Below are 23,682 nucleotides of genomic sequence, written 5' to 3' on the forward strand. Positions count from 1 at the left end.
GGTAACGCCTGCCCACTCCGGTCCGGAGACCTCAAAGGCAGAAACCGCCAGCGCTCAGGGAGTTAGCTGGGTCCTGCCCCACCCGACCCCGCCCTGGGCCCCGCCCGCTACCCTCTCCACCTCCTCTGGCCGGAAACCCCCTCCCCTGCGCCCCTCCGGATCCCCCACACCCTGTCTGCCCTCCCAGTCCCTCTCCCTCCGCGGGTCCGGGACACCTCTCTCCGCGCTGTCCCTCCCTCTTCCTCCAGCTTGGGTTCCCAATCTCCAGACCCCCGCCCGGCCCCGCCCGGCCCCGCCCAGCTCCTCCACCAGCCTCGACCCCGCCCCCGCCCCGCCCTCCGCTTGCAGTCCCAACCCGGCCTCCGGCCCGCTGTTCCCTCCTCAGGCCCCGCCCCTAGGCCCCCGGAAGCCTCTCCCCGCCCCTGGCCCCGCCCCCCCGAAGTTTCTTGGGCCCCCGGCGGCCGGCGGGACAGAACGCTGCGAGCCGCCGCCCGGCGGGCGTGGATGGAGCTGGTGGAGCCCGCGCGGCGCTGGGAGTGAGCGGCGGAGCGGCCGATCGGCTGGACCTCACCGGACTCGCCATGGAGGAGGAGGTGAGGGCCGGCCAGGCGGGGGCCTGGGCGGGGGTCTTCGAGCCGCCTACCGCGGTTGGGGTCCCGGGCTCAGGCCCTTGTTCCAGCCAGCCCCCCTCCCGCGGGTCTCGGGACACCAGCACACATCCCCCAAGCCTCCACTCCCCACCGAGGCAGAGACTAGGCAGGGGTGGGGGTAGGGATCGCGTCCAGCACTCTAACGACCCATCCTCCTTCATTATCTTTTTGGCTTCTCTTACCAACTTGGGCATGTTATTGTTCCCATTGGACTGACGGGGAGACTGAGGCTCTGCTGAAAGTGGCCTCGGGTGCTGGGCTCGAACCCCGGTTACCGCTGACTCTTCTTGCCAGCCAGGTTGGATTCTGAGGGGACAGACCGTATTGTGTTGTGTGTGTGTGTGTGTGTGTGTGTGTGTGTGTGTTGATGGGGGGTCGCGTCCTGTGGGTCCTGGAGTCCCTTTCTGAAGGAATCTTGAGACCCTATCTGGTGGCCAGAGGGCTGGAGAAGTTGCTTTTTTCTCCCCTGTATGAATCCCTGTGAGTCTCCTTTACCCTACCACCTTGTCTACCCTAGAGCTGGCCTAGTAGGGGCTGATCCTAGCCCTTGCCTTCCCGGCACCCCTGGGAGGGCTACCATGGGGAAGGAGCTGGGCAGCTGGGCCAGCCTCTTTGAGCCTCTCTCTTCTCCTTGGCCCCGCAGGACCCTCGTGGTCTGGGGTGGGGTCAGGCACTCTGTGATTCTTGCCTTTTACTTGCAAACTCAGTTTTCCCAGTAGCCCCATCATCCAAGCACAATGCAAGCACTTAATGTTTGCCTGTGGAATGAATAAATTAGAGGAGGGGCCTGTTGAGTCTAGAGGACTTTGCTTCTTGTCCTCTGAGGGGGTGTCAGCTTCTGTCCCTCCCAGACAAGGGGAAGGGTATACATGTCTGTGCCTGTGTGGATGGGGAGGAAAGATGAAGCCTTCACTCTTTGGGCAGCCCTGGCCACCCAGGGCTGCCTGTGTCCCCATTGGTGCCCATTTCCCTACTTCCTGGGGCCACGTCTCAGGGGCAGCTAGGGTGTCAGGGTTCCCTCCAGGCCAGGCCCTGCGTTTCTGTGGGATGGTAGATAAGTCACTTCCCCTCTCAGCTTGTGTTTCCTCTTCTATAACATACAGGGCCTGAGGGCCGAGGTCCTGACAGTGTGCTTGTGGCCCCTTCTCTCAGAGTGGGTGGAAATAAGGGGCAAGTCAGTCCACTGTAATTTGCTTTGGTTTCTTGCTGACAGAGGTGGGGCTACCCTCCCCTGCCCCAGGCCCCTGTTGGGAGGGCTGGGCTGTCTGGCTGTGCCCTCTCCCCTTCTCCCAGAGGATGTGGGACAGGATTACTCCATCTTCTGATCTGCTCTGGCCCCAATTAAGGGAAGTTCTCCTGGGCCCAAGGCACGTCTCTTGGCCTGCCCAGCCCTGCACTCCCTCTGGTTCTGAGTTTCTAACTTTGCCACTTACTGACTGCACCAAAAACTCCCGCACAGCTGGGTTATCTAAGGGCTTGCTCACCCCCTTCCCACTCCGCCAGGGGCTCCCTAATCCCTACACACCCTCCTCTTTGGCACCCCAAACTCTTTTCCTTCCATTTCTTCTCCCTCTCACTCCCCCTTGTTTCTTTTCTTTTCTTTTTTAAGATTTTATTTATTTATTTCCAGAGAGAGGGGGAGGGAGGGAGAAAGAGAGGAAGAGAAACATCAGTGTGTGGTTGCCTCTTGCACGCCCCCCAACTCGGGACCTGGCTTGCAACCCAGGCATGTGCCCTGACGGGGAATCGAACTGGTGACCCTTCGCCTTGCAGGCCGGCACTCAGTCCACTGAGACACACCAGCCAGGGCCCCCTTGTTTCTTTAGGTCTCAGCGTCCCATCTTTGTTTCTCTAAAACCCCCTTAGATCATAGTCACCTGCTTTGCCCAACGGCCCTAGGCTGGCCTCATCATCTCACTCCCATGTGCCTTTCATCCCTCCCCTGAGCTCTGAGCTTCCTCCTCATGCCCCAGCCTCTCCGGTGCCAAGCCCCTCAGCCTCAGTGGCCTCCTCTGCGCAGTGTGTTGGTAGACCCTGTCAGGCTGAGGCTTGGGGAAGAAGTGCAGGTCTGGGCACTGGACATCTGTCTACTTGTGTTCTCAGGGCCTCGTTTCCCCATCTGCAACATGAGCGGGGTGGGCGGTCCAGAAATACCATCGTATGCGCAGAGGCTTTGGGAACAGCAAAGATCAGTGTGAGGTGTTCTTGACCCTGGAGTCCAGTTGAAAAGCCTGGACTCAGGCTTTCCCGTCTCTGCCCTGAGGGTTGACCCCTGTCCTCTTAGTCATGCGTGTTCCTGGTTTGGCCTCCAATGGCTCCAGGCTGCTCAGTTACCCTTTCCCATCTAGAGAGACAGTGGGCAGTGTCCAGGCCCAGGACTGGCTTTGTTATCTTGAGCTAATCTCTGGGCCTTTCTGGGCTGTACTTTCTCATTCCATAGTGAAGGAGTTGAAAGTGTAGGATCTTTGATAGTCTTTGTATCTTTGCTTCTCTTGGGACCAAGGTGTATGTCTTCTTCCCTCTTCATAGTCCTACCAAAACCCTGCTTTCTGCAAGTGCTTCTCACACCAACCCCAGGCCCTTACTTATCCCATTAGAGAACTAGGACCCAGGTATCCCTCCGGGTAGGTGCTCTGTCCCTCCCAACAGGCTCCATGTTGCCCCCATCAGACTGGAAGTTCCCCTAGGGCAGAGCCTGTGCTTCCTCCCTCTGATTGCCCCATTGCAGGGCTCTGACGTGGTGGGTTATTAGAGTTTGGTCAGAGGGCACAGCTCGTCATCATAAGCTCTCTGCGATATGAGGTGCCAACAAGTTTTCTTCCGCTGGTCTCTGTCCCTCTGCCATGGCCTGTGTTGTGGCCTTCCGCCTACTTGCTGCCTTCTTTTCACGGGGCAGGGTGACCTGGCCTCTTTTTCATTTTCTTTTTAATAAATGACCCAGAGACTTTCTCACCTCAGGTGAAGGGGAGCCAGGCTTGTGTCTGGGGTGCCTCAGAAGCTGCCCACAGGGGGCAGGGGAGGGCCTGAGTGGAGATAGATGGGAGAGGAGAGGGCGAAACAGGAAGAACAGTGGTCGGCTGGTCAACAAGAGGAGAGGAGGCGGACAAAGTAAGCCGAACAGGACAAAACCTCCCCTGTGAGCCCTGCCAAGGGGAGGGGCCACTTATTAAAACTCACTGGGGCACAGCCAGGCCCTCTGGTGGGAGAAAGTCTGAGGGGCAGGGAGAGGAGCTGGGTGAAGGGTGTCGCCCAGCAGGACCTCCAGCCAGGTGGCTGTTGCTGTGGCTGACTCCTGATAAGGAGACCCTTCCCTGGACTTTGGTTCCTGCCTCTGGCCCTCATTTGTCACTGCCCCATCCCAAAGTACCTTCTCCCTTCAGTCCCTTCCTGGCCCCACCCATCCTTAAGGCCCTGGGCTCGCTTCTCTAGCTAATCCAGCCATGGTTTTCACTGGGCACAGCTCTGCTACACCTGGAGAGGACAGTGGTCATGGCACAAGTTTCCAGCTTTGTAACCTGGGAGCTTCCAGCTGGCAGGAAGTTTTCGCGTGTTCAGTGGGTGAGCCAGCAGGGGAGGTCACAAGCACAGAGGGTTTAGAAAGGGGTGCGAGATCCATGGGGTAGTGGGTGGGTCCCTCAAAAGCAGGAGGGGAGTTTGGAGCTCAGAGGTGGGACACCCAGGCAGCAGCGTCCCTACTGCCTAGTTTGAGAGAGACCTATAGGCTACAGACATAGGAAGCAGCCACCAGTACAGTAGGGTGTGATGTGTGAAATGTGGGGGCGGGGTTTCCCGTTTCCCGCCTCATCCCTTCCAGCCCTGGGAGGATGAAGCCCCTGTGGGTCACGCAGCCCATGGGGCCGAACACAGGGTCTTTGGTGGCGTGGGAAGGGGAGGTGGGTGGATGACAGGATGTGAGAGCCTCCCTCTTCTTGTAAAGGGCCCTGACGTCCCCTCTTCTCCTGGTCAGGGTGGCTCACGCTGGCCTGCAGGCGAGCCTTCCACTTCCTCATTCCACCATCTGGGAAGACCATTTGGGACCATCTCACTTCCCCATTTTTCTTGTCATCTATAAGTTAAGGAGAGACCTTGAGGGGTACCTCACATTCCAAGGAACTTCTGGGGTGTTAATGCCCCCCAGCTAAGCCCAGAAAGGGCCTTGTTCTCAATTCTGAACCAGGCCCAGGGAGAGCGGGCCCCTGAGAGTCAGAGGGAACGGCCGCGATGACTGTAACAATAACAGCTCCATGCACTAACTTCAGGGTGTCCCAGGCACCGCTTTATATGCCTTATCTTTATTCAGCAACAAACATTTATTGAGCACCTACTGTGTACCAGATATTGTCTAGGCACTGAGGCTATATCAGTAAACAAAACAAAAAGCCCTGCCCGTGTTTCACAGATGAAGAAACTGAGGCTTAGAGAGATCAGGTGACTTGCCTCTGGTCTGTGTTACTTGGGTTTCAAAGCTCAGATTCCCAACTGCCAGGGCGTGTAGTTCAGAGGGGTGGGGAGCACAGTGAGAACCAGGACGGAAGGCAGGGAGGCTGTGCCTTAGCAGCCCCTGACAACTCACCACACTTCCATCTGCCTGGGCTTGTCCTTCCAAAGGCAGCTGTGGCCACAGGGCATCCCCTGGGGAGAGCTGTGTGCTGTTTAACTGGGGCTACTTTTTTGAGCTTTATGTAAATTATAAAGTTGTCAAAATTAGTGCTAATTTCCTTCTTGCGTCCTGTAGATTCTGACATGCTCTTGATCTCCTCTGCTCCACCTTCCCCTTCACACTCACTGCTGTGGCTACCAGTCACTGAAGCAAAGTGGTTAGCAAATTGGGTGTATCTCTATTTTCATTTCAGATATTTCTTGAGCACCCATTATGTGCAATGGAACAGTGCTGGGTGCGAGGGACCAGAGGTGATTCTGACCCCATCCAGTAGGCATACAGCTGTCACCCAGCCACCCAAGCAGGTAGTCAATGGGCACAAGATGTCAGTGGCTGACCTAGAGGCCCCAGGGGGGCTGCCATGTCTTAGAGAAAGACTCTGGTCGAAGGCAGAGTCCTTGGAGCCCTCAGGTGGGGTCGCTGCCCTAGAATCCTAGACTGGGGGTAGGGAGAAGGGCAGAGGAGCCTCCTGTTTGGGGGCAGAAGCAGGGGCTTCACAGGGAGTATGTGTATGTGTTTTAAGATTTTTTTTTTTATGTTTAGAGAGAGGGGAAGGGAGGGAAAAAGAGAGGGAGAGAAACATTGACGTGCAAGAGATACATTGATTGGTTGCCTCTTGCGTGCTACCAGCTGGGGACCTGGCCTGCAACCCAGGCATGTGCCCTGATTGGGAATTGAACCAGCGACCTTTTGGTCTGCAGGCTGGCACTCAAACCACTGAGCAACACCAGCCAGGGCTTTGTTTCTTTTCTTTTCTTTTTTTTTAATCATCACCCAAAGATATATTTTTTTAAATTGATTTTTCAGAGAGATAGAGAGACATTGATATGAGAGAGTACCGTGGACTGAAACATCGATCAGTTGCCTCCTGTCTGTGCCCCAACTGGGGAGTACAGGATGGTGCTCCAACCATTGAGCCACCCAGCCAGGGCCAGAGGGTGTTCTTGAGAAGGGCAGGGATAGAGAGGCAGATTACTACTCTGCCTGCTTCTCTTCTTGTCCTTCTGATTCTGCTTAAACGTCCTCTCCTTTGGGAGGCCTTCCTGGGCCATCTTACCCCTACCAGGTCCCGTACTGTCCTCTCTCACCGCATCCCCAGCCCCTTCACTATTTCCTTTGTGCTTATTAATGTGTGTGTGTCTAGTGTTCATTTGTCCGGCTCCTCCTTCCCCAAACGGCCAGCTCTCTGAGGGCAGAGACCCATTGTTTTTATTCCTTCCCACGTCCTCCAGCACCCTGGACATTGCAGGTGCTCCGTGCGGCATGTGTTGGCCAGTTGAGGGAATCATGGGAGGCAGGACGGTGGGGCGGGAAGAACGTAAGCCAGAGTCACAGTTTGAATTCTGGCTCTGTCCTTCCAGCTGGGTGACTCTGGCAAGTTACCTGTCTCCAAGTTTGCTGTGACATGTAGGTAATGACGCCACTGTCTCGGAGGGGAGGGTCGTTGTATGGGTTAAATGAGGCAGTGTGTGAAAATGTAACATGGTGGCTTGATACAAGGCGGTTGCTGTTAATGTTGTTGCCGCTGCTATTGTTACAATATTTCTACTGCTGGATTAAGAATATTTGCCTTGGAGGCTGTGGGGAAGCTCACATGGGAAGGTATCAGTAGGTACCCATCAGAGGGACATGTCCCTAGTATGGCCCGTGGACTATGTGGCCCCACGGTGGCAACCCTCATGGCATGTTCTCGTGCTGTCTCACAGGGTGTAAAGGCAGGGGGCGAGAAGCCTCGGGGAGCACGGACGGCGGACAAGGCTGGCTGGATCAAGAAGAGCAGCGGGGGCCTCCTGGGGCTCTGGAAAGACCGCTATCTGCTCCTCTGCCAGGCCCAGCTGCTGGTCTACGAGAATGAGGTGAGGACCTGCCTGGCTCTGAGGTTGGATGTGCTGGGGCAGGGGGCAAAGCCAGGGCAGCCCACTCCAGCAGGGGGAATCCCAGAATGGGGATGGGAAGGTGCGTTCCGTATTTGCTATGCTGTGCAACCTTGGGTGAGTACCTGACCTTCTCTGGGTCTCTGTGGCACGGGACGCTACCTATAGCTGCTGGTCTAGGACTCCTGGATGAGGGGCCCTTTGAAGTGTGTGTGCATAAGGGTACATGTCTTCTCAACTGTACCCTGCAACTCCCTGGCCCCGGACTCGGTTCCACATATGTAAATATTCCTGAAAACTGAAGCCTGCTCCATTTATCAAGGATAGTGAAAACAATACTGCTCACGCATATGTATTATTGAGCTCTCGTATGATGCTTACGAGAGCCCCGTGCGGGTGGTCATCATGTCACATAGTCTACGGAGTGGACCCTGAGGCTGGGGATGGCCAGATGGCTGTTCAGCATCTCAGTGAAGGAAGGAGCCAGGTCTAGAAGCAAATGCAGTGCCCTTTCCACCCACTGGTGCCAGCAAATAAACTCTACATCTTATTTTGGTGGACGCCCTCTGAGATGTTTTGAATATTCACTACCTTCAGAAGAAGGTACCGGCCTAAACTGAGTCTTTCCTTGATGGCTCAGAGTCCCTTATAATCAGACTGTACTTTCATCCTTTCCTTCTCCTTTAACATCAAGCTACCAGTTGCCACTTCTGTCCCAGTCCTCTCACAGTCCTCACCTCTTCCCACATCAGGCTCGTGTCCCTTCTCCTTGGAGCAGACTTGGAGCTTGGACCACTAAGGTGCTAAAGTTGTTCGCTAAGAGTTGACAAAGCTCTGGGTGAAGACCGAGGAGGAAAGGTGGCTTTTACTCGTAAATGATGTCCGTGTTCCGGGATTAAGGCTGTCAGAGGGCCTGTCTGCCGAAAATGGGCCCTCACTGTATGCCTTTGACAGATGGGATACACGGGGAAGAGCTGGCCTGGCGGCAGGAAGGGCATCCTGCCCGTTGCTCATCAGCCTCTCTCAGCATGCCTCAGGTTATCTTGGCAAGTCCCTAATTGTCCCGGGCCAAGAGGGATTGAGCATCCAGATCTCTGTGATTAAAGGAGCTACCCTTGAGAAGCACTTTGCCTTTCCTGCCTGAGGCCCAAACTCATGGAGTTGGGGTGTCAGAAGCAGCTGGATGAATTGTGCAGACAGCCCCCTGGGGGTTCTACACCACTGCTCTCACCAAATGGGGGCGTGCTGTGGCACCTGCAGGGGGCGTTTTCATAAATGAAGGGTGTTGTCGAACACCCTCCGGTCCTAACTGCCTAAGAGTTGAGTGACAGGCACCCCAGCTGTCAGCCTGTCGGGCGCTGCCAGACTTGTCCTGAGCTTCCTCCACATCTGGCCACAGCTGGGAAGGAAAAAGGATTTCACATCCCCTAAATGTGAAAACTTTAAATCACGCTTAAAGAAAACAACAACAAAAAAACACTACGAACAACCTCAGTGCAGCTTCAAGAACTTAGCCCTCAGAGATGGAGAGCTTGGCCCAGGAGTAGGAATTGAGAAATGCTTATTAGTTCAATTCCTCTTTCTTGATGTGAGGAACTAGGCTAGTGGGAATGGTTCTTGGCTGTTTCTTTGCTGTCATTGAGGCTGACATTCCAAAAATGCTGCCCCCGCCCAGTGCCTGCTGGGTTATCCAATTCTCTGAGCTGCAGAAGGGCCGGATGATTCAGCGTTTTGGGTGGAGAGGAGACCCAGGTCAGGCAGCCTGTGGGGAGCTGGATGGTGGAGAGGACTGACTTTTTGTTTGGGTGGGTGGTTGTCCAACTGGGGGGAGTATGTGCACCCGGGGCAGGTGAGCTGAGCTCTCTGCAACCGGGGGTCCTTTTCAGGCAGCTCCCTTCCTCTGGATGCCCCTTAGGTGGGGACTTCCTGGGGTCTTACTCTGTGTCAGGCATTCAGTCCTGCAAACTGGTCCTGTACACGCCGCTCTCGAGGGCTGCCCCTTTGCAGGGCGCTATGGGGAACAGGAAGGCAAGAAGACATGCAGCGCAGGGAGGAGAGAGATGGCCCAGCAGGGAGTTAGGGCAGTTCTTCCCCATGGCAGGGTGACCCTAGCACCTCTTCTGGTGCTGGTAGCTGGCAGGTGCACTGTGGATGGGGGACCTCAAAGGAGGGAGGAAGCACCTGGCTCGGGCTCCTGGGGTGAGCAGTGGAGATTCCTGGGCCAGGTGGACTGTACTGTCCCTCGTGTAGAGTGGGGGAACGTGGAAGCTTTGGAGACCAGGAGTTAGAAAGAGATGTGTAGAGGCAAAAATGGGAAAGACACCTGACTGAGTCTGGATGGGAAAATCAGGCTGCCCTGGCCATCCATTCCCCTTTCCCTGAGGGGCTAAAAACCAGTGGTAAACCAGCGGCTACCGACCTCAGCTGTACAGTCCCCTGCTTTGAAAATCCTTTGATGTCTGGGCTCCACCCCCCAGGGCCCCTGATGTAACTGGCCTGGGATGTCGCCTGGGCATTGGGATTTTTAAAGGTCCCAGTGCCACCAAGGCTGAGAACCTCTGGTCGACACCAGAGGTTCTCAAAATTTTGTCTACATCAGAATCAGCGGGAGGGCTGTTAAAACTCAAACTTCCAGGCCCGTTCCCCTAAGATTATGATTCAGTAGGAATGGAGCCTGAGAATTTGCATTTCTAACAAGTTCTCAGGTTATGCTGCTGATGCTGGACCAGATTCCACACTTGGGAGACCCCCGGTGTGGAGCAACCCGTTGCAAAGGCACTGACCCAGCCTCTGTCCCTGGCTGGGAGGAGTGCTCTGTGCCGGGAAGAGCTCTGTCCTGGGATCTGGATGACGTGGGCTTGTTTGGCCCTGCCCCTTATATTTGGGTCTGTGCCCCTAAGGCAAAACAGTTCACCTCCAAGCCTCATTCTCTTCCTGTATGAAATGAAGCAAATACTGGGACTCTAGGCTTTTAGGGTGATTGAGAAGCTCAGGAGAATCAGGGATGCAAAAATGCTAAGTGTCAGGGTTTTGTAGCACAGTTGTCTCTTGGTGTCCACAGCAGGTCGGTTCCAGGATCCCTGTGGACATCCAAATCCTTGGATGCCCAAGGCCCTTATGTAAAATGGCATACTGTTTGTATGTAACCTACACATCCTCTCATATACTTCAAATGATCACTAGCTTGCTTATGATACCTAACACAATATAAATGCTATATAAATAGTTTTTTAGGGAATAATGGCAAGAAAGAAATGTCTGTATGTTCAGTAAAGAAGCAACCACGGTAAACCAAACTACAGAGTACATGTCAGCAACAATGTAACTTTTTTGTAATTTTGGTTGGAGGTTGGTTGAACCCGGATGTGGAACCCTCAGATAGAGAGGGCCAAATGTATGCTCAGATTCCTGGAGGGAAATTGGGGCATTTCTTCTGTGAATATTTGAGTCACTGCACCCCAGATATTCCACCCAAAACTGCAGAGCAAGGAAGGGGGTCCCTGGGTGGGTATTCTTGCTGGCTCTCTGTGTGATGTCCAACAGTAAGAGCTTCCTTCACCTGTTGGCCAGTTTCCAAGGCAGTGCCCCACCCCCCCGCCCCCAGCAACTCAGGGCCTGCTTCTGTTTCCCTGGAGTCTCCTGAGTGAGACAGTGCCACATCCAGGAAGTTGTTCCCACTCTGTGTTCCTGGAAGAGGAACCAACTGATCACCGCTGAGGGAGGAGCTTGTCCCAGGCAGCTCGCTGGAGAGGCATCTGGTGGAGGAAGCACCCAGGTGCCAGGGCTGGCAGGCAGGAAGGAAGTCTAGCCAGTGTCCAGGGGTGACCTAGAAGAGGCTGACCACTGTCCTGGTCACTGGCCCTTCTACTGATGCAGCCTCGGGATGACACCCTGGGAGTGTGTGCTCTTAAAGGAGCCCTGGCGCTCTTGTGGTGCCTGCTGTGGAGAGTGCCTCTCTCCCTAAGCCAGGGGTCGGTGGGGACACATGCCAGCGGAGAGTCAACTCAGGGTTGCTGCGGTGAAGGCAGGGCCAAGTGTGCCTGTTCACACTTCCCTCTGCGGCTCTGCCTGGAAAGCCTTTTCTTTTTTTTTCCTTGTTTTGTGACGACTTGCTCCCTCTTCCAGCTACCATTTCCACACATCTCTGCCTGGTCTCTGGGCCTGCAGGGATCCCAGGCACCCTTTTCTAAGCCTCTCCAGTTTCCTCCTATGGCCTTGGGCACATTTGAGTCAGGCCTGCTCCCCACCTCTGGGCTGTGAGCCCCACATCTCACGTGCACATGAGTCTTGAGGGTGTCCCTTGAGGGTGTCCCTCCAGCCATCACAGGCTGCTGGGGTCTGAGTACCTGGTCTTGGTGATTGATTGGTAGCCTGGGGTCCAGTGATGCCCTCACTGAGTACGACCAGGGTCTGGGGTGGGGCCTGGGTGTTTGAGGGGCCGGTGTCCAGCTTTCATATTTCATGTCCCTCCCCAGGACGAGCAGAAGTGTGTGGAGACAGTGGAGCTGGGCAGCTATGAGAAGTGCCAGGACCTTCGGGCCCTCCTCAAGCGGAAACACCGCTTCATCCTGCTGCGCTCCCCAGGGAACAAGGTAGGGCTGTGCCTGCTGTGGCCCGACCTTCCTCCAGGCTGGGGTCCCCATGGGCAGATCATCCCTGGAGGCTCTCCAAGAGAGGCTGGGCCCCTGGGTGCAGCCCACACATTCTCGGGAACGTGCCTGAGGCTCAAATCTGGGACCCTCACAAGTTGGATCTTATGCTCATTTAGTTTTGGAGTCTTCCCAGCCCCTGGTTGGTAGGAGATGCATTCAGGGCTCTGCTCTGTTTGCCTCTCTCCTTCTAGGAGGTGAGGCCCTTGGCCCTTTTCCACACCCTGGACACAGGAGGCCCAGGGCTGAGGCAGGAAGGCTGGGGATGAGGTCTTCATCCCACCAGGCCTCTGACTCCACGATGCAGCCTGGGCCGGAGGGGAGGGTGTGGCCTCCTGTTACCCCAAGCTTTCCTGGGTGGGCCCTCTATCCTGGACTCTGCCCAGAGACATGCAGCCTCGAGGCTTTCCTCCCCTTGCACTTTCCTTTCTTGGCTAATGCCAGAGAAAGCCTCTTGCCTGAGCGGTTCTTCCCTGGGACACGCTGTGTGCGCAGATGAAGTTTGCTGTTTGTGCCACATGTCTCTGGCAGGGAGTCCGGGTGAGTGTAGACACATGGTGTAGTTTCACAGATGTCAGGAGGGAGTCAGATTTGAGGCACGTCTCGCCAGCTCTCACCCATCTGCAGCTAGGTCACGCCTCTCCCGACCTCTGCATGTCATGTGGAGCCTCCCAGAGTAGGGCTGAGTCACAGAGGCTGGGGGTTGGGGACCTGGCCTGGTCTGGGCCTGCTGAGGGCCATTCTGTTTCTTCCCCAGCGCTCAGGGCCAGAGGCCCAGTCCAGAGCACGCTGTTTTATTCACTGAGCCTTTGTCCTGCTCTGCCCTGGGTAGGGGCAAAGAAGCAGCTGCAGGTCTCTGACCCAGGGCCTGGGGGTGAGCCCCAGGTGGGGGCAGGTTTATAGTGTCATGAGGATTCATGGGGCTGGGCCCAGGTTGTACTTGACGTCTGCTGCTTAGGGCTCTTCGAAGAAGAGGAGAGCCCCATTTTAGTCTTTCATGCCTGGAGCCCCTGCCCTGTGCTGGAGCCTGCTTTCTCTCTCGTGGGCGCTGTATTTGTGTATGTGTGTTTGAGAGACATGCGGAGTTCGTTATGGGTGAAGGCATGCACCTGTGTGTCTGGCGGATGTGTGTTCACCTGGCCACGTTCCGTGTGGGTCTTTGTGTGTCTCTTAGTGAGCTTGTGTGGATGTGGAGTGGAGGGGGCCTTGTTCTGTCCTCTGCCAGTGCTGTCCTGTGGCACACCTGCTTTCTCCTGCTCTGAAAATCAGCTTGTGGTGGGATGGGCGGGTCAGGCCCACTGCAGGGTGCGCATCACCTTGGAGAGGCCTGTTTGTGCAGCTGCGTTCTTACTTGCTTCAGCCAGCACCCTCCCTTACATTCCCCAATTCTCAGGGCTCAGGTTGGCTCTGGGTGACTCTGGGGACAGCGTGATCAGTCCAGCAGTGGGCTATGGAGCAATTGGTGAGGGCTGCAAAATAGCGGGAGGACAGTGTACCCTGATTCCAGCTCAAGGGCTCCCTGGCCCTCGCCACCCCAGGATCCCACAGAGAGCATGGGAGTTCTCCAGAGGGCCCACGGGGGACCGCTCAGAGTACCACATCCCCTGCGTCCTCTCACCCTCCTTTTCTGTCACCCTGGGTGTTCCCAGTCCTCAGTGAGGCTTCCCGCTGGCTGGGAGGTCACGTGACCCCGGCTGTCTGGTCCTGAGGCGGCCTGTTTTTTCCTTCTAATCAAATAAACAAAGACTCCAGTGTCTTGCATGCTCCTCTTCCCCCTGCCTCCCCATCCCCACGCCCCTGCCATGAGGTCACAGGCAGACGCTGCCAGGAAGCAGGGTGGCCTCTGCTGGGCCTTGCTGCCCTGCTGGTCTCAGCCAGCTTGGCCCTTTCCTTTCCTCTGCCTCCTCTCCCCCTCCCACTTTTTCCCCTTCTGCCATTTTACACTCCCCCCTTTCCCAGGCCCTGTTGGCCTATTCTGTGGCCAAACCTTTTTTTTTTTTTGCCCCTGGGCATTCTTGGAAGGACTAGGGCAGGGACCTGTGTAGCCTGTGGCTCTTCAGGACCTGAGGGTGGGGGTTGGGCAGGAGGAGTGACTTCCTGGTGTCCTGCTTACCCCACTGCTGATCACTCTTGTGGGAGGCCTGGCTCATTCGGCCACGATCATGAGGCCCAAGGGTGGGGCTGGGTCCCATTTAACCTTGTATTCCCTCCCCTAGGGGAGCCCGTTGGCCAACATCCCCCCACTCCCCCAACCCCCGCCCCACCTTCAGGTGGGCCAGCCAGTGGGGAAGGCTGCAGTCTGGGCTGGGCCCAGTGGTGCTGTACTTGTCCCATTGAGACCCTGAGTGTGCAGGGTGCCTGCCATTGCAGGTAGATGGGACTGGAACTCAGTGATCTTGACTCTGAGGCCAGTGCCCTTTTTCTGCCCCATTGTTGCTGCATCTATTGTTGAGTTCAAGAACAGGCCTCTCAAGCTCTCTGGGAGGCTAAGTTCTGCACCAGATAGGGGCCCCACCAACTCAGGGCCTGTGAGCAGGAGCAGCAGCTGGGCTCAGAGGAGCTGGCCCTGGTCCACCTTCTCACAGCCCTGTCATGGGGTTGGGTGGGCCCTCGCAGAGCCCGAATGCAATGCTGTCCCTCCCTGAGCTCCCAACAGCCCTGATGGCTGGGCTAAGGGGCAGTTGCCAAGGTGCCCTGGGGTTTCTGACTTAACTGCAGATCTGCTGCCAGGATCGAATTTACCCTGGTCATGCAAATGAGCGCTTGGCTGTGCCTGCCCTAGGGAGGTGGGTGGGACCTGGGCCCGTATGAGGAGAAGCAGGAGGCAGCCAGGAGGAAATTATATAACTAGGATGCTGAGGGGCCCGGAGGACTTTGGTGTTGCATAACTGGGAGAGTGGCGGGAGGGAAGGCGCTAACACCGGGGCGGGGGATGGGCAGGCCAGTGACACCAGACCAAGAACTAGGGCATCTTGAGGTCAGAGTGGGCAGCAGCCCAAAAACAGGGCACAGAAAGGAACCGTGGGCTAGTTCATTCATTCGTTGGCACATTCATTCAGTAACTATTTACTGAGTACCTACTATGCACCGAGCCCTGGCTTTCCTCAGGTTAAATTCCCTCGCGTTTTTTCAGATGAGGAAACTGGGGCTGTTCTGTCCAGAAGGGAGGCCATGGTGATGATTTCTACTGCTGAGCACTGTGCTCAACTCCAGATTTAACACTTTATTTTTATTTTTATTTGTTGATTTATTGATTTTAGAGAGAGAAATGAAAGGGGGTGGGGAGAGGCAGAGAGAGAGTGACTTGTTCTCCCTATTTATGCATTCATTGGTTGATTCATATATGTGCCCTGACCAGGGATTGAACCCACACCCTTGGCCTATTGGGACAATGCTCCAACCAACTGAGCTACCCGGCCAGGATCCAGATTTGACACTTTAAATATGTCAGTGACCTTCACAAGCTCCACGAGGCAGGTCATGGTGGTGGTCTCCTTTTACAGGTGAGGAAACTGAGGCTGAAAGTCAGCCAGCTGTAAGCAATGGTCTGTCTAGCTTAGAGGCCCTGCTGCCATGTCCACCGTGCAAAGTCGCCTATCATTTGCATGGCCTCACTCCTTCCGTCATTTGCTGTCTCACCTTGGGGTCTGGTAGGGAGGGGGCTCTCTGAGCTGCCCTCTGATTCTAGCATAAGAGCTCAGCGCTCCTGCCCAAGATGGAAGGGGACCTGGGGGTGGGGTGGCATGGGGTGTGGGGTCAGGAGCCGTGGGATTACTTTAGGCCACCTTGGCCAAATCTCATCCCATCTTGTGAGCCTCTGTTTCTTCATCTGTGTAATAAGGGAGTTGGAATTGACCTTCAATACCCTTCCTTTCTTATAGTCTATGATTCAAGGCCAGAAAGGAGACCCTGGGACTTTTTCACTTGGGGCCAGGGCTGGGTATGGGGCCCACTGGGGAGCCGATGGTGGTCCTGGTTTCAGTGGGCCTTCACCAATGGATACACCTCATGCCTGTCACCTCTGTCACCTCAGTCCCAGCAGACTAGGACTACTCCTTCAGAGAAAATTGTAGCCCAGGGGTCGGGCAGCTGGTCTGGGTCAGGCAGTCACATGGAACAAGACCAGGTCTGAGCTCTTTCCACAGAGTAAGGCTGATTCTAATCTCAATATCTGACAGCTGCACACAGGGAGAGAGCCCCTTCCCTGCTGGATCTGTCGTCCCTGTCCCCTGACGTCCCCTGACATCCCAGTGTCGGACCTGTTGTGGGGGTCCTTTTGGTTTGCTCCTTAGCCAGCTGTTCCATGACCAACTTTGGGATCTGGGGTGGGAAGCTTCCTTAAAACCCCAAATGTGAGCCCAGTTAAATACCTGACATCTACCCCACCCGTACCCCCTGCAGGTCAGCGACATCAAATTCCAAGCACCCAGTGGGGAGGAGAAGGAGTCCTGGATCAAGGCCCTCAATGAAGGGATCAACCGAGGCAAGAACAAGGCTTTCGATGAGGTGCGATGCAGTTCTGTGGACAGCTCCGTGTCCCCTTTCCCCTGCGTGGGAGCTCAGAGAGGACCCTGCCCCACCTCGGCCCAGACAGCCCCCGATTATGTCACTGAAACCAACACGGGGGCACCTGCTGTTGTTGCTTCATTTAATCCTCATAACACCCCTCAGAGTAGGTGGTAGCATTCCCTCTTTACAGATGAAGAAACTGAGGTGTAAGGGGGTCAGTGGCATGTTTGAAATGAAGATGTGGGTAAGTGGGGGTAGAGCTGAGCTGGCTGCAGCCCTGTGTGCTCTCTCGAGTTAGCTGGCGACGGCAGGTGGGCCTGGGCCAGGGAGGTCTGCAGGGTGAGCTGAGAGCCAGAAAGCCCCCCTCAGTGTGGCCATGACATCTAAACCAGGCTGTCGCTGGCCCTTGACCTGCCTGTCTGTCTTCAGTGGCCACCCATCCCCCTCTGCTGTAGTGGTGATGGTGGCAAAGTGACCACAGTCAGGCAGGTGTCCCCTGGGGCCAGATCTCCCAGGGAGGATTATCTTTGACATCATGGACTTACAGCTATTTGGGCGACGACAGACCTGGAGGCCCCTGAGCTGACCCTTGGACTGCAGAACTCTGAGACCCAGGGGGAGCGAATCTTCCCAAGGCCCCTGACTCGGAGCCCTGGCTCCTGAGTCACGTCTTGTGTGACTGTGTCGTGCTCAGTGCTTCCCTCGCTGGGGAGAAATTCCCCTTTTTGTGAGACAGGGGTGATGGGACATATTTTGGGTGTTGGAGGCCACAGGAACGTGGGCTGAGCGTCAGCCCACAGTCTTGCTGGAGCAGGTCAGCCCCTCCTCTGAGGAGCAGCGACAGTTGAACCCCCAGGTGGCCTGAGCTCCGAGCCTGACCTGGGGGCTGCACAGTCTGAGCCCACCCCCATCACAGGGTCAGGCTGTTCCTGGGTCCGAGTCTGGGTTTCCTATGGGTATCTTACTCTGTGGCTTCCTGGGCTGTGCCTCACCCCTGTTCCTTACCTGCAGAGAGGAGGTGTTGCCCTCTCGGTGCTCTGACCCAAAGGGCAGAGGCCCTGCTCTTCCGGGCCTCTCCCCATGCCTGGGAGAGTGGCTGGGGCCAGGGCAAGGCCAGTTCTGGAAGCGGCACCAGGGGATCATGGGCTATCTTCTCTCCCACCCCTCAGCCCCCCGCCCCCGCCAGCTAAGCCCAAAAGCAGCCTCAGGGCTGCTTGTGTATTTGCAGTAGACTGAAGGGGCAAGGGCTGACAGCCCATATTCAGGCAGGAAGATGGAGGCAAAGAGGGCAGCTACAAAGAAAGGGAGAGCCTTAAGCTGCAGAGCTGACAAAGGCAGTGCAGAAACAGGGAGGAGAGCGGAGGTCGGGACGTGAGGAGATGCTTCAGAGACAGAGGCAGCAATGGGGCTCTTTACCCTGTGAGGTGAGGGTACGGGTACAGACTCTGACTTTGAGTTAACACCTGGGCATTTCCTTCTCTCCCCAAGGCCTGGTGGGGACTGACCTGCTTCCTTCTCCTTCCCAGGTAAAGGTGGACAAGAGCTGTGCCCTGGAGCATGTGACTCGGGACCGAGTGCGTGGGGGGCAGCGGCGCCGGCCACCTACAAGAATCCACCTGAAGGAGGTAAGACTTTGCCCCCAGCTTGGACAGGTGGGAGGTCAGCTGAGCCTCGGACTCCAGCTCCTTCGGATGGCTGCCGGGCTCGGGACACCCCCTTTTCCTGAGGACTCCTGGAGCTGGGGCTTCCTGAGTGGCGTGCGGGAGCCTGCGGGGAGGCACAGGTGCCAGATGTGCTCAGGGTGTAGAGGGGCCTGCTGGTTGGGTGCACACACTGGCCTTAGCCAGAGCCAGTGCCCGAAACCGAGACCCCCGAGGCTAGCCCGTGCCTCTCAGAGCTCAACTTCCACCTGGAGCAAAGACATGCTCCAGCTGGAGCTGTGTCTAATTTTTGTGCAGAGGGGAGGCCGAGGCAGGAGGGACCACAGAGGACCCACTGCCACTGGAGCTGACCCTTGAAGGATGGGAAGGGTTTCAGGTGGCAGGTGTGGTGTGAGGGAGGGGCTGGGGGAGGCTTGGTATGAGCTGAGGCTTAGGGCAGGAGAGGTCATGGAACACCAGTCCCTTTGACTGGGGGTCTGTAGGTGGGTGGGGTTAGGGGTAGGGAATTGTGGAGACTTTGAAAGCGGGAACTGAGGACCGGATGGATAGGAGGGTGTATCGTAGAGGTCAGTTTGAAGCCCAGCATAAGGGCAGGTTGAGTTGAGGGAGGGAAAGGCAGGGGACCAGGAAGAAGGGGAGCAGTGGGACCTCCAAGCTTCCAAAGGGGTTGAAAAGGGAGGTGCCCGTGGGAAAGAGACTGGAAAACAAGAGTCCCCTGGGCTGGCGATTGACTTTAGGACTGGGGGAGGCAAACTGTACAGAGGAGGATTGTTAGAGTTGCCCCCAAGTCTGGAGGCTGAGCAATCAGAGGCCCTGGGCACAGGGAATTTGGGAGAAGGTACGGCAAGGGGAGAGCTAAGTACAGAGCCCCTTTCAGACCAGGGTTGCTGAGGATGGGGTTAGAGATCTCGGAGGCCAGGAAAGAACCCGGCCAGTGCTACATTTGGGCGATAGGGGCAGTAGGAAGCCAAGGAAGAGGAGGTCAGAGAGGTGAGTGGTCCGTCTAGGGAGAGAAGAGCATATGACCTCAGGGTCATCAGCCAAACAGGCAGCCACAAATCACATGGGGAGGTGGTAATGCAGGGTTGTCCAACCTTTTGGCGTCTCTGGGCCACACTGGAAGAAGAAGAGTTGTCTCGGGCCACACATTAAATACATGAACACTAACGGAAAACTGACGAGCAAAAAAAGGTTTTAAGTAAATTTACGATTTTGTGTTGGGCTTTCATAGCCATCCTGGGCTGCATGCGGCCCGTGGGCCACGTGTTGGACCCCCTGGTTTACAGCTTGTGTTCTCAGAGGAGTTAGCTTAGAGCTGTCCTGGGGTTCAGAGCTAGGGGTGCTAGAGGGGGTGGACATAGGAGGGAAGAGGGAGAAGGGAAGGGGCCAAGGTCATCGGAGAGTTTGTTTTGAGGTAAGGCAGCCTGTTCGTGTCTGTCAGCTCGGGGAAATGCCTGCAGAGGGAACAAATAAAATCATCAGCAAGGAAAGGAATGCAGGAGGGGGAGGTCTGGGAGGTGTTGGAGGGCCTGCCTCGGAGGGGAGACCCTTTGAATTCAGGGAGGAACTCTCACCCCAGTGCTGAGCATGTATGCCAGCCAGATCACCTGTGTGCCTGTAAAAGGGGGTGCGGGTCCCAGCCAGGACCCCCACCTTCTGAGGAACCTTGGTAGAGGCCTACTTCTCAGCCCTGCTCCAGGACCTGAGGCTCCCCATGACCGTGTGCTGCTGTTGGGTGTCCTTGTGGATCCCTGGGGCCAGGTTGGTGGCAGCTGTCTGCTTGGTGCAGCTGTTCCCCTCTGGCAGTCAGCTGCAGTCTGGGGCCGCCTGTGTCGAGGGCCACATCTGACTGTGTGAGGAAAGTGGGCACAGGCTGCTGAGCAGCTGGGGAGGCAAGGGCTGGAGAGATCTGGGTTGGCGGACCGGACAGAGGGCTCCAGGGAGGGGAAGCAGAGGTGACTGAGTGCCGGACGGCTCTGGAGACCTACCCTGAGCCCTGGTTCCGTGCCTACTGGCGATGGGAACCCAGATGGGTGGTTGCAGCAAAGGGACACTCCCGGGGCCATATAGCCAGGAAGGGTCAGAAACAGAGCTAGAACCATGTCCCCTGCTGCCCAGGCCAGGACATTAGCCACTAAAATAATGACCTCTTTCCCTGGCTGGAAGGAGCCAGGCTGAGGCACCGAGACAGCACTCTGGGTCTGACTTCCTGGCCTGTGACTCTGAAACGGGGGTTCTGTGGGAGAGAGGAGAGAATTCATTAGAGGCCCTGGAGAGTGGGGGCTGGGGACCTGGGCGGCCAGGATGAGAGGGCTTTAGTACCCCTATAGGTGGGCACATCAGATCCAAAGGCCAGTCACTCAAGATGATGCTGTATGCTGCCCCCCACCAGGTAGCCAACGCAGCCTCTGATGGACTTACACGCCTGGACCTTGAGGTTCCGGACAGCGGGCCACCGGTGTTCACCCCCAGCAACGATGTGAGTCCGGCCCAGCCCCGGGAGATACTCCGGCCCCCCATGCCTCCTACCAAGCCTTCCCCAGCGCCCGAGATGGCCATCCTTGGTGACAGATTGGAAACCCCTGTTGGGGAGAGAGCCCCAACCCCTGTCTCAGCAAGCTCTGAGGCTTACCCTGAGAGCCTAGAGGACTCAGAGACCCCAGTGGGGAAGGACAGTTTCCCTGAGCAGCTCCCCACTAAGGTTCTGCCTGACAAACTGAAGGTGAGCTGGGAGAACCCCAGCCCCGAGGAGCCCCCTGACCCCGAGAGTGCAGAACCACCCCCTGTGCCCCATTCTGAGACTTCTGAAGCTTCGACCAAGGAGGGTGGGAAGCCCCCTACGCCCCCACCCAAGATCTTATCGAAGAAACTGAGAGCCTCCATGGGTGGGGTGGAGGCTTCAGGGCCAGCGCAGAGTGCAGAGGCCTCTGAGACTTCGGCCCCAGGCCCGGCACAGGTCTCAGTGAATGGCGTGGATGACAGTCCTGAGCCTGACAAGCCATCCCAGGCCTCGGACACCCCAGGAACTCCCCCAGAGAATGCAACAACGTCTATAGCACTGTTCCCCAGGGACCTGTCTCCTCAGTTCCATGCCCGCTGCTCCTCCATGGGGGACTTGCTTGGGGAAGGCCCCCAGCGTCCACGGCAACCTAGGGAACGGCTGTACCGGGCCCAGCTGGAGGTGCAGGTGGCCTCCGAACAGACGGAGAAACTGTTGAACAAGGTGCTGGCCAGTGAGCCGGCCCCAGTGAACGCTGAGACATTGCTCAGCCAGGCTGTGGAGCAGCTGAGGCAGGCCACCCAGGTCCTACAGGACATCCGAGATCTGGGAGAGCTGAGCCATGCCCAGGAAGCACCTGGGCTACAGGAGAAACGGAAGGAGCTGGTGACCCTCTACAGGAGAAGTGCACCCTAGGGCCTCCCAGGCCAGGGCACGGTCCCTCCTGGCTGGCCCAGTCCACCAAAGCCCAGCCCTGCCGAGAAATGGGCTTCTGCTCAGGCTGTTGAAGGGCTGTTGGACATGTCAGGGTTTGGCCAGGACCTACAGAGGCTCCTGGTATCCTTCCTGCCCTGCCTTGGCCAGTGGTGCCAGGTGCCACCCAGGCCGCTGTCTGGCTGTCTGGCCTGGCCTCTGGGCTCTGGCTTGGGCTGGGAGCACACTCAGGACTTCTGTGCTTGCGTGGTTGTTCTGAACAACTGACCCACGGCCGTGGCACAGCACTGGGGGTTCTGGGGGTGGCATCATCTCTGCTTCTCTTCCCCAGTAGTTTACATTCCTGACTCCAGAGTAGAGCACGGCTGAGCCCCCACAGCCTCTGTGTCCAAATGTCCTTCAGTAGAGAGCCTCCTGGCAAAGGCAGCTCCAGTTCATAACCGACCCTCCCACCCACCTGTCCCCAGTAGCTGCTGGGGCCTTGGGTCTAGATGGTAGGTTCCTCCCTCAGCTGAGACCTGGAACCCAGCGGTGGCCTCTGGGGGCAGGTCGGAGGCATCTGTGTGAGAAAGCCATGTGCCATGTGGCCCCTCTCTGGTCCTTTCTATTCTGTGGGCTTTGCCCTCTGGTGAGCTGTGCCTGGAGGACTCCAGGGCAGAGGAGGAACTTGAAAGTTCTCCTAGTCTAGCCCCTGCCTCTGGACCAACTTGTGTCCAGCTTTGCACATTCCTATAGAGGTGGACTCCAGAATGGCCCACTGTCATCCTCTGAAAATCCTGTATGTAATCATTATAAATCAGCCTTCAGAAGAGAAGCCACCCCAACTTCTGTGCCTCCCCAGATGGAATTTGTGTCTACGTCTCTGCTTCCTCCACAGCCCAAACAGGCCCAATAGACCAGTCCTTTCTTTTAATGCTAAGGGGGTATGTTGGCGCCTGAAACCACATCCGTCTCCCCATTTCCCCTCACCCCTCTGGCTCAGGCCCTAGACAGACTGCTCCTCCTGAACTTCCTAGTGGAAGGAGGGTGATCTCCTGGCCTGTGCCTGCACCCTGGGCCTCCTGCTAGCCCTTCACCCCACCCTTCCCTATCACCCCTGGCTCCCAGAGCTCACCCTGTCTTCGTCCTGTTTCAGCAGCCGGACTGAGGGCAGAGCCTGCAGGTGCAGAGGCCCCAAGGGCCGCAGCTGCTCTCCCTGGGGTCGGCGGGAGTGGGAGTGGCTCCTGACAGGCTGGCTCAGGGGGTTTCTGCATGTGCACTTTCTGAGAGAGGAGGAGGAGGATCTGGCCTTTTTGCCCACTGCCCCACCCCCAGTTGTGCCCGCTGAGGCCTGCCAGTGCAGGTTGATGCCTCTCTCCTCCTACTGTGTTCTTGAGGGTGGTAGCCAAGGATCAGGAGGGGCAGGTGGGTGTCCCTGCCGCAGCCTGTACTGGGCAGGCATGAGTGTGAGCAGCAGTGTCATGGCCCGTGAGCCCCCATGGATCTCCCTAAACCACTCCTTGGATGCACTAGGCTCCCATGCCACAGTCTGCCTGGCCCTCCATCTGTCTCCAGGATGAGAGCAAGAATGTCATCAACTACCCACCGCCTTGTGGCCCCTGTGCTCTTGCTTTGGGGAACAGCCCTCTGAGGGCCACTGGGGCTTTAGCCAGTTGCCTGCTTTCAGGGACTAGAGCCTCCATTTCCTCCTCTGACAAGTGACCAGGCTGAGGGAGTAGCTCTGGGGCAACCCCGGTGGCCTAATGCCACTGGTTCTTATGGGGTCTCCATGCCGGGGCAGCCTGGACCCCAAGGGGGAAGCCAGCTTCCAGGGGGCGGAGGGGAGGAGGATGGGAAATATGCAGGGGCTGCCTTGCCTGCCTCCTGGAGGATGGCATTCCATGTCTTCTGCTTATGAAGCGCCTTTCTTGATGTTTGGCAATAAATCTCTTTTTATGGAACTTTTCTGTTGCAAGCGCGTTTGTTGGTCTGGGGCCAGCTCCAGGGCTGACATCAAGGAAGCAGGGGGTAGACGGTTGATCAGTGTCCTCACCGGTCCTCCAAACCCCATTCTAGGGCATCCTTCCTGTAGGCAGGCTGGGCTGGGGCCTTGCCCTCCCATAGTGCTCCATGTTTCTAAGCAGCCAGACCCCCAACTGCATCCCCACACACGTTTATACAGGCTGGGGTTTGTCACAATGAACAGTGCTCTTCACCTTTTTAAAAGTTTCATTTGGAAATAATTTTAAACAGAAAAGTTGCAAGAA

The 23,682-nt window shown here is 56.8% G+C and overlaps 1 protein-coding gene across 1 annotated transcript; it reads left to right on the forward strand.

Annotated features, from left to right (window-relative positions):
• Positions 1–476: 476 nt before the first annotated feature.
• On the forward strand, positions 477–23,376 carry PLEKHO2 (pleckstrin homology domain containing O2). The gene is made up of 6 exons (XM_053928784.2): positions 477–593; positions 7,017–7,166; positions 11,660–11,776; positions 16,235–16,339; positions 17,869–17,967; positions 20,396–23,376. Exons 1-6 carry the CDS (start codon positions 582–584, stop codon positions 21,416–21,418), a joined length of 1,506 nt encoding a protein of 501 aa, XP_053784759.1. The 5' UTR covers positions 477–581; the 3' UTR covers positions 21,419–23,376.
• Positions 23,377–23,682: the final 306 nt, after the last annotated feature.

The sequence above is a fragment of the Desmodus rotundus genome, chromosome 7 (assembly GCF_022682495.2).
Source record: "Desmodus rotundus isolate HL8 chromosome 7, HLdesRot8A.1, whole genome shotgun sequence".
Taxonomy (NCBI): Eukaryota; Metazoa; Chordata; class Mammalia; order Chiroptera; family Phyllostomidae; genus Desmodus; species Desmodus rotundus.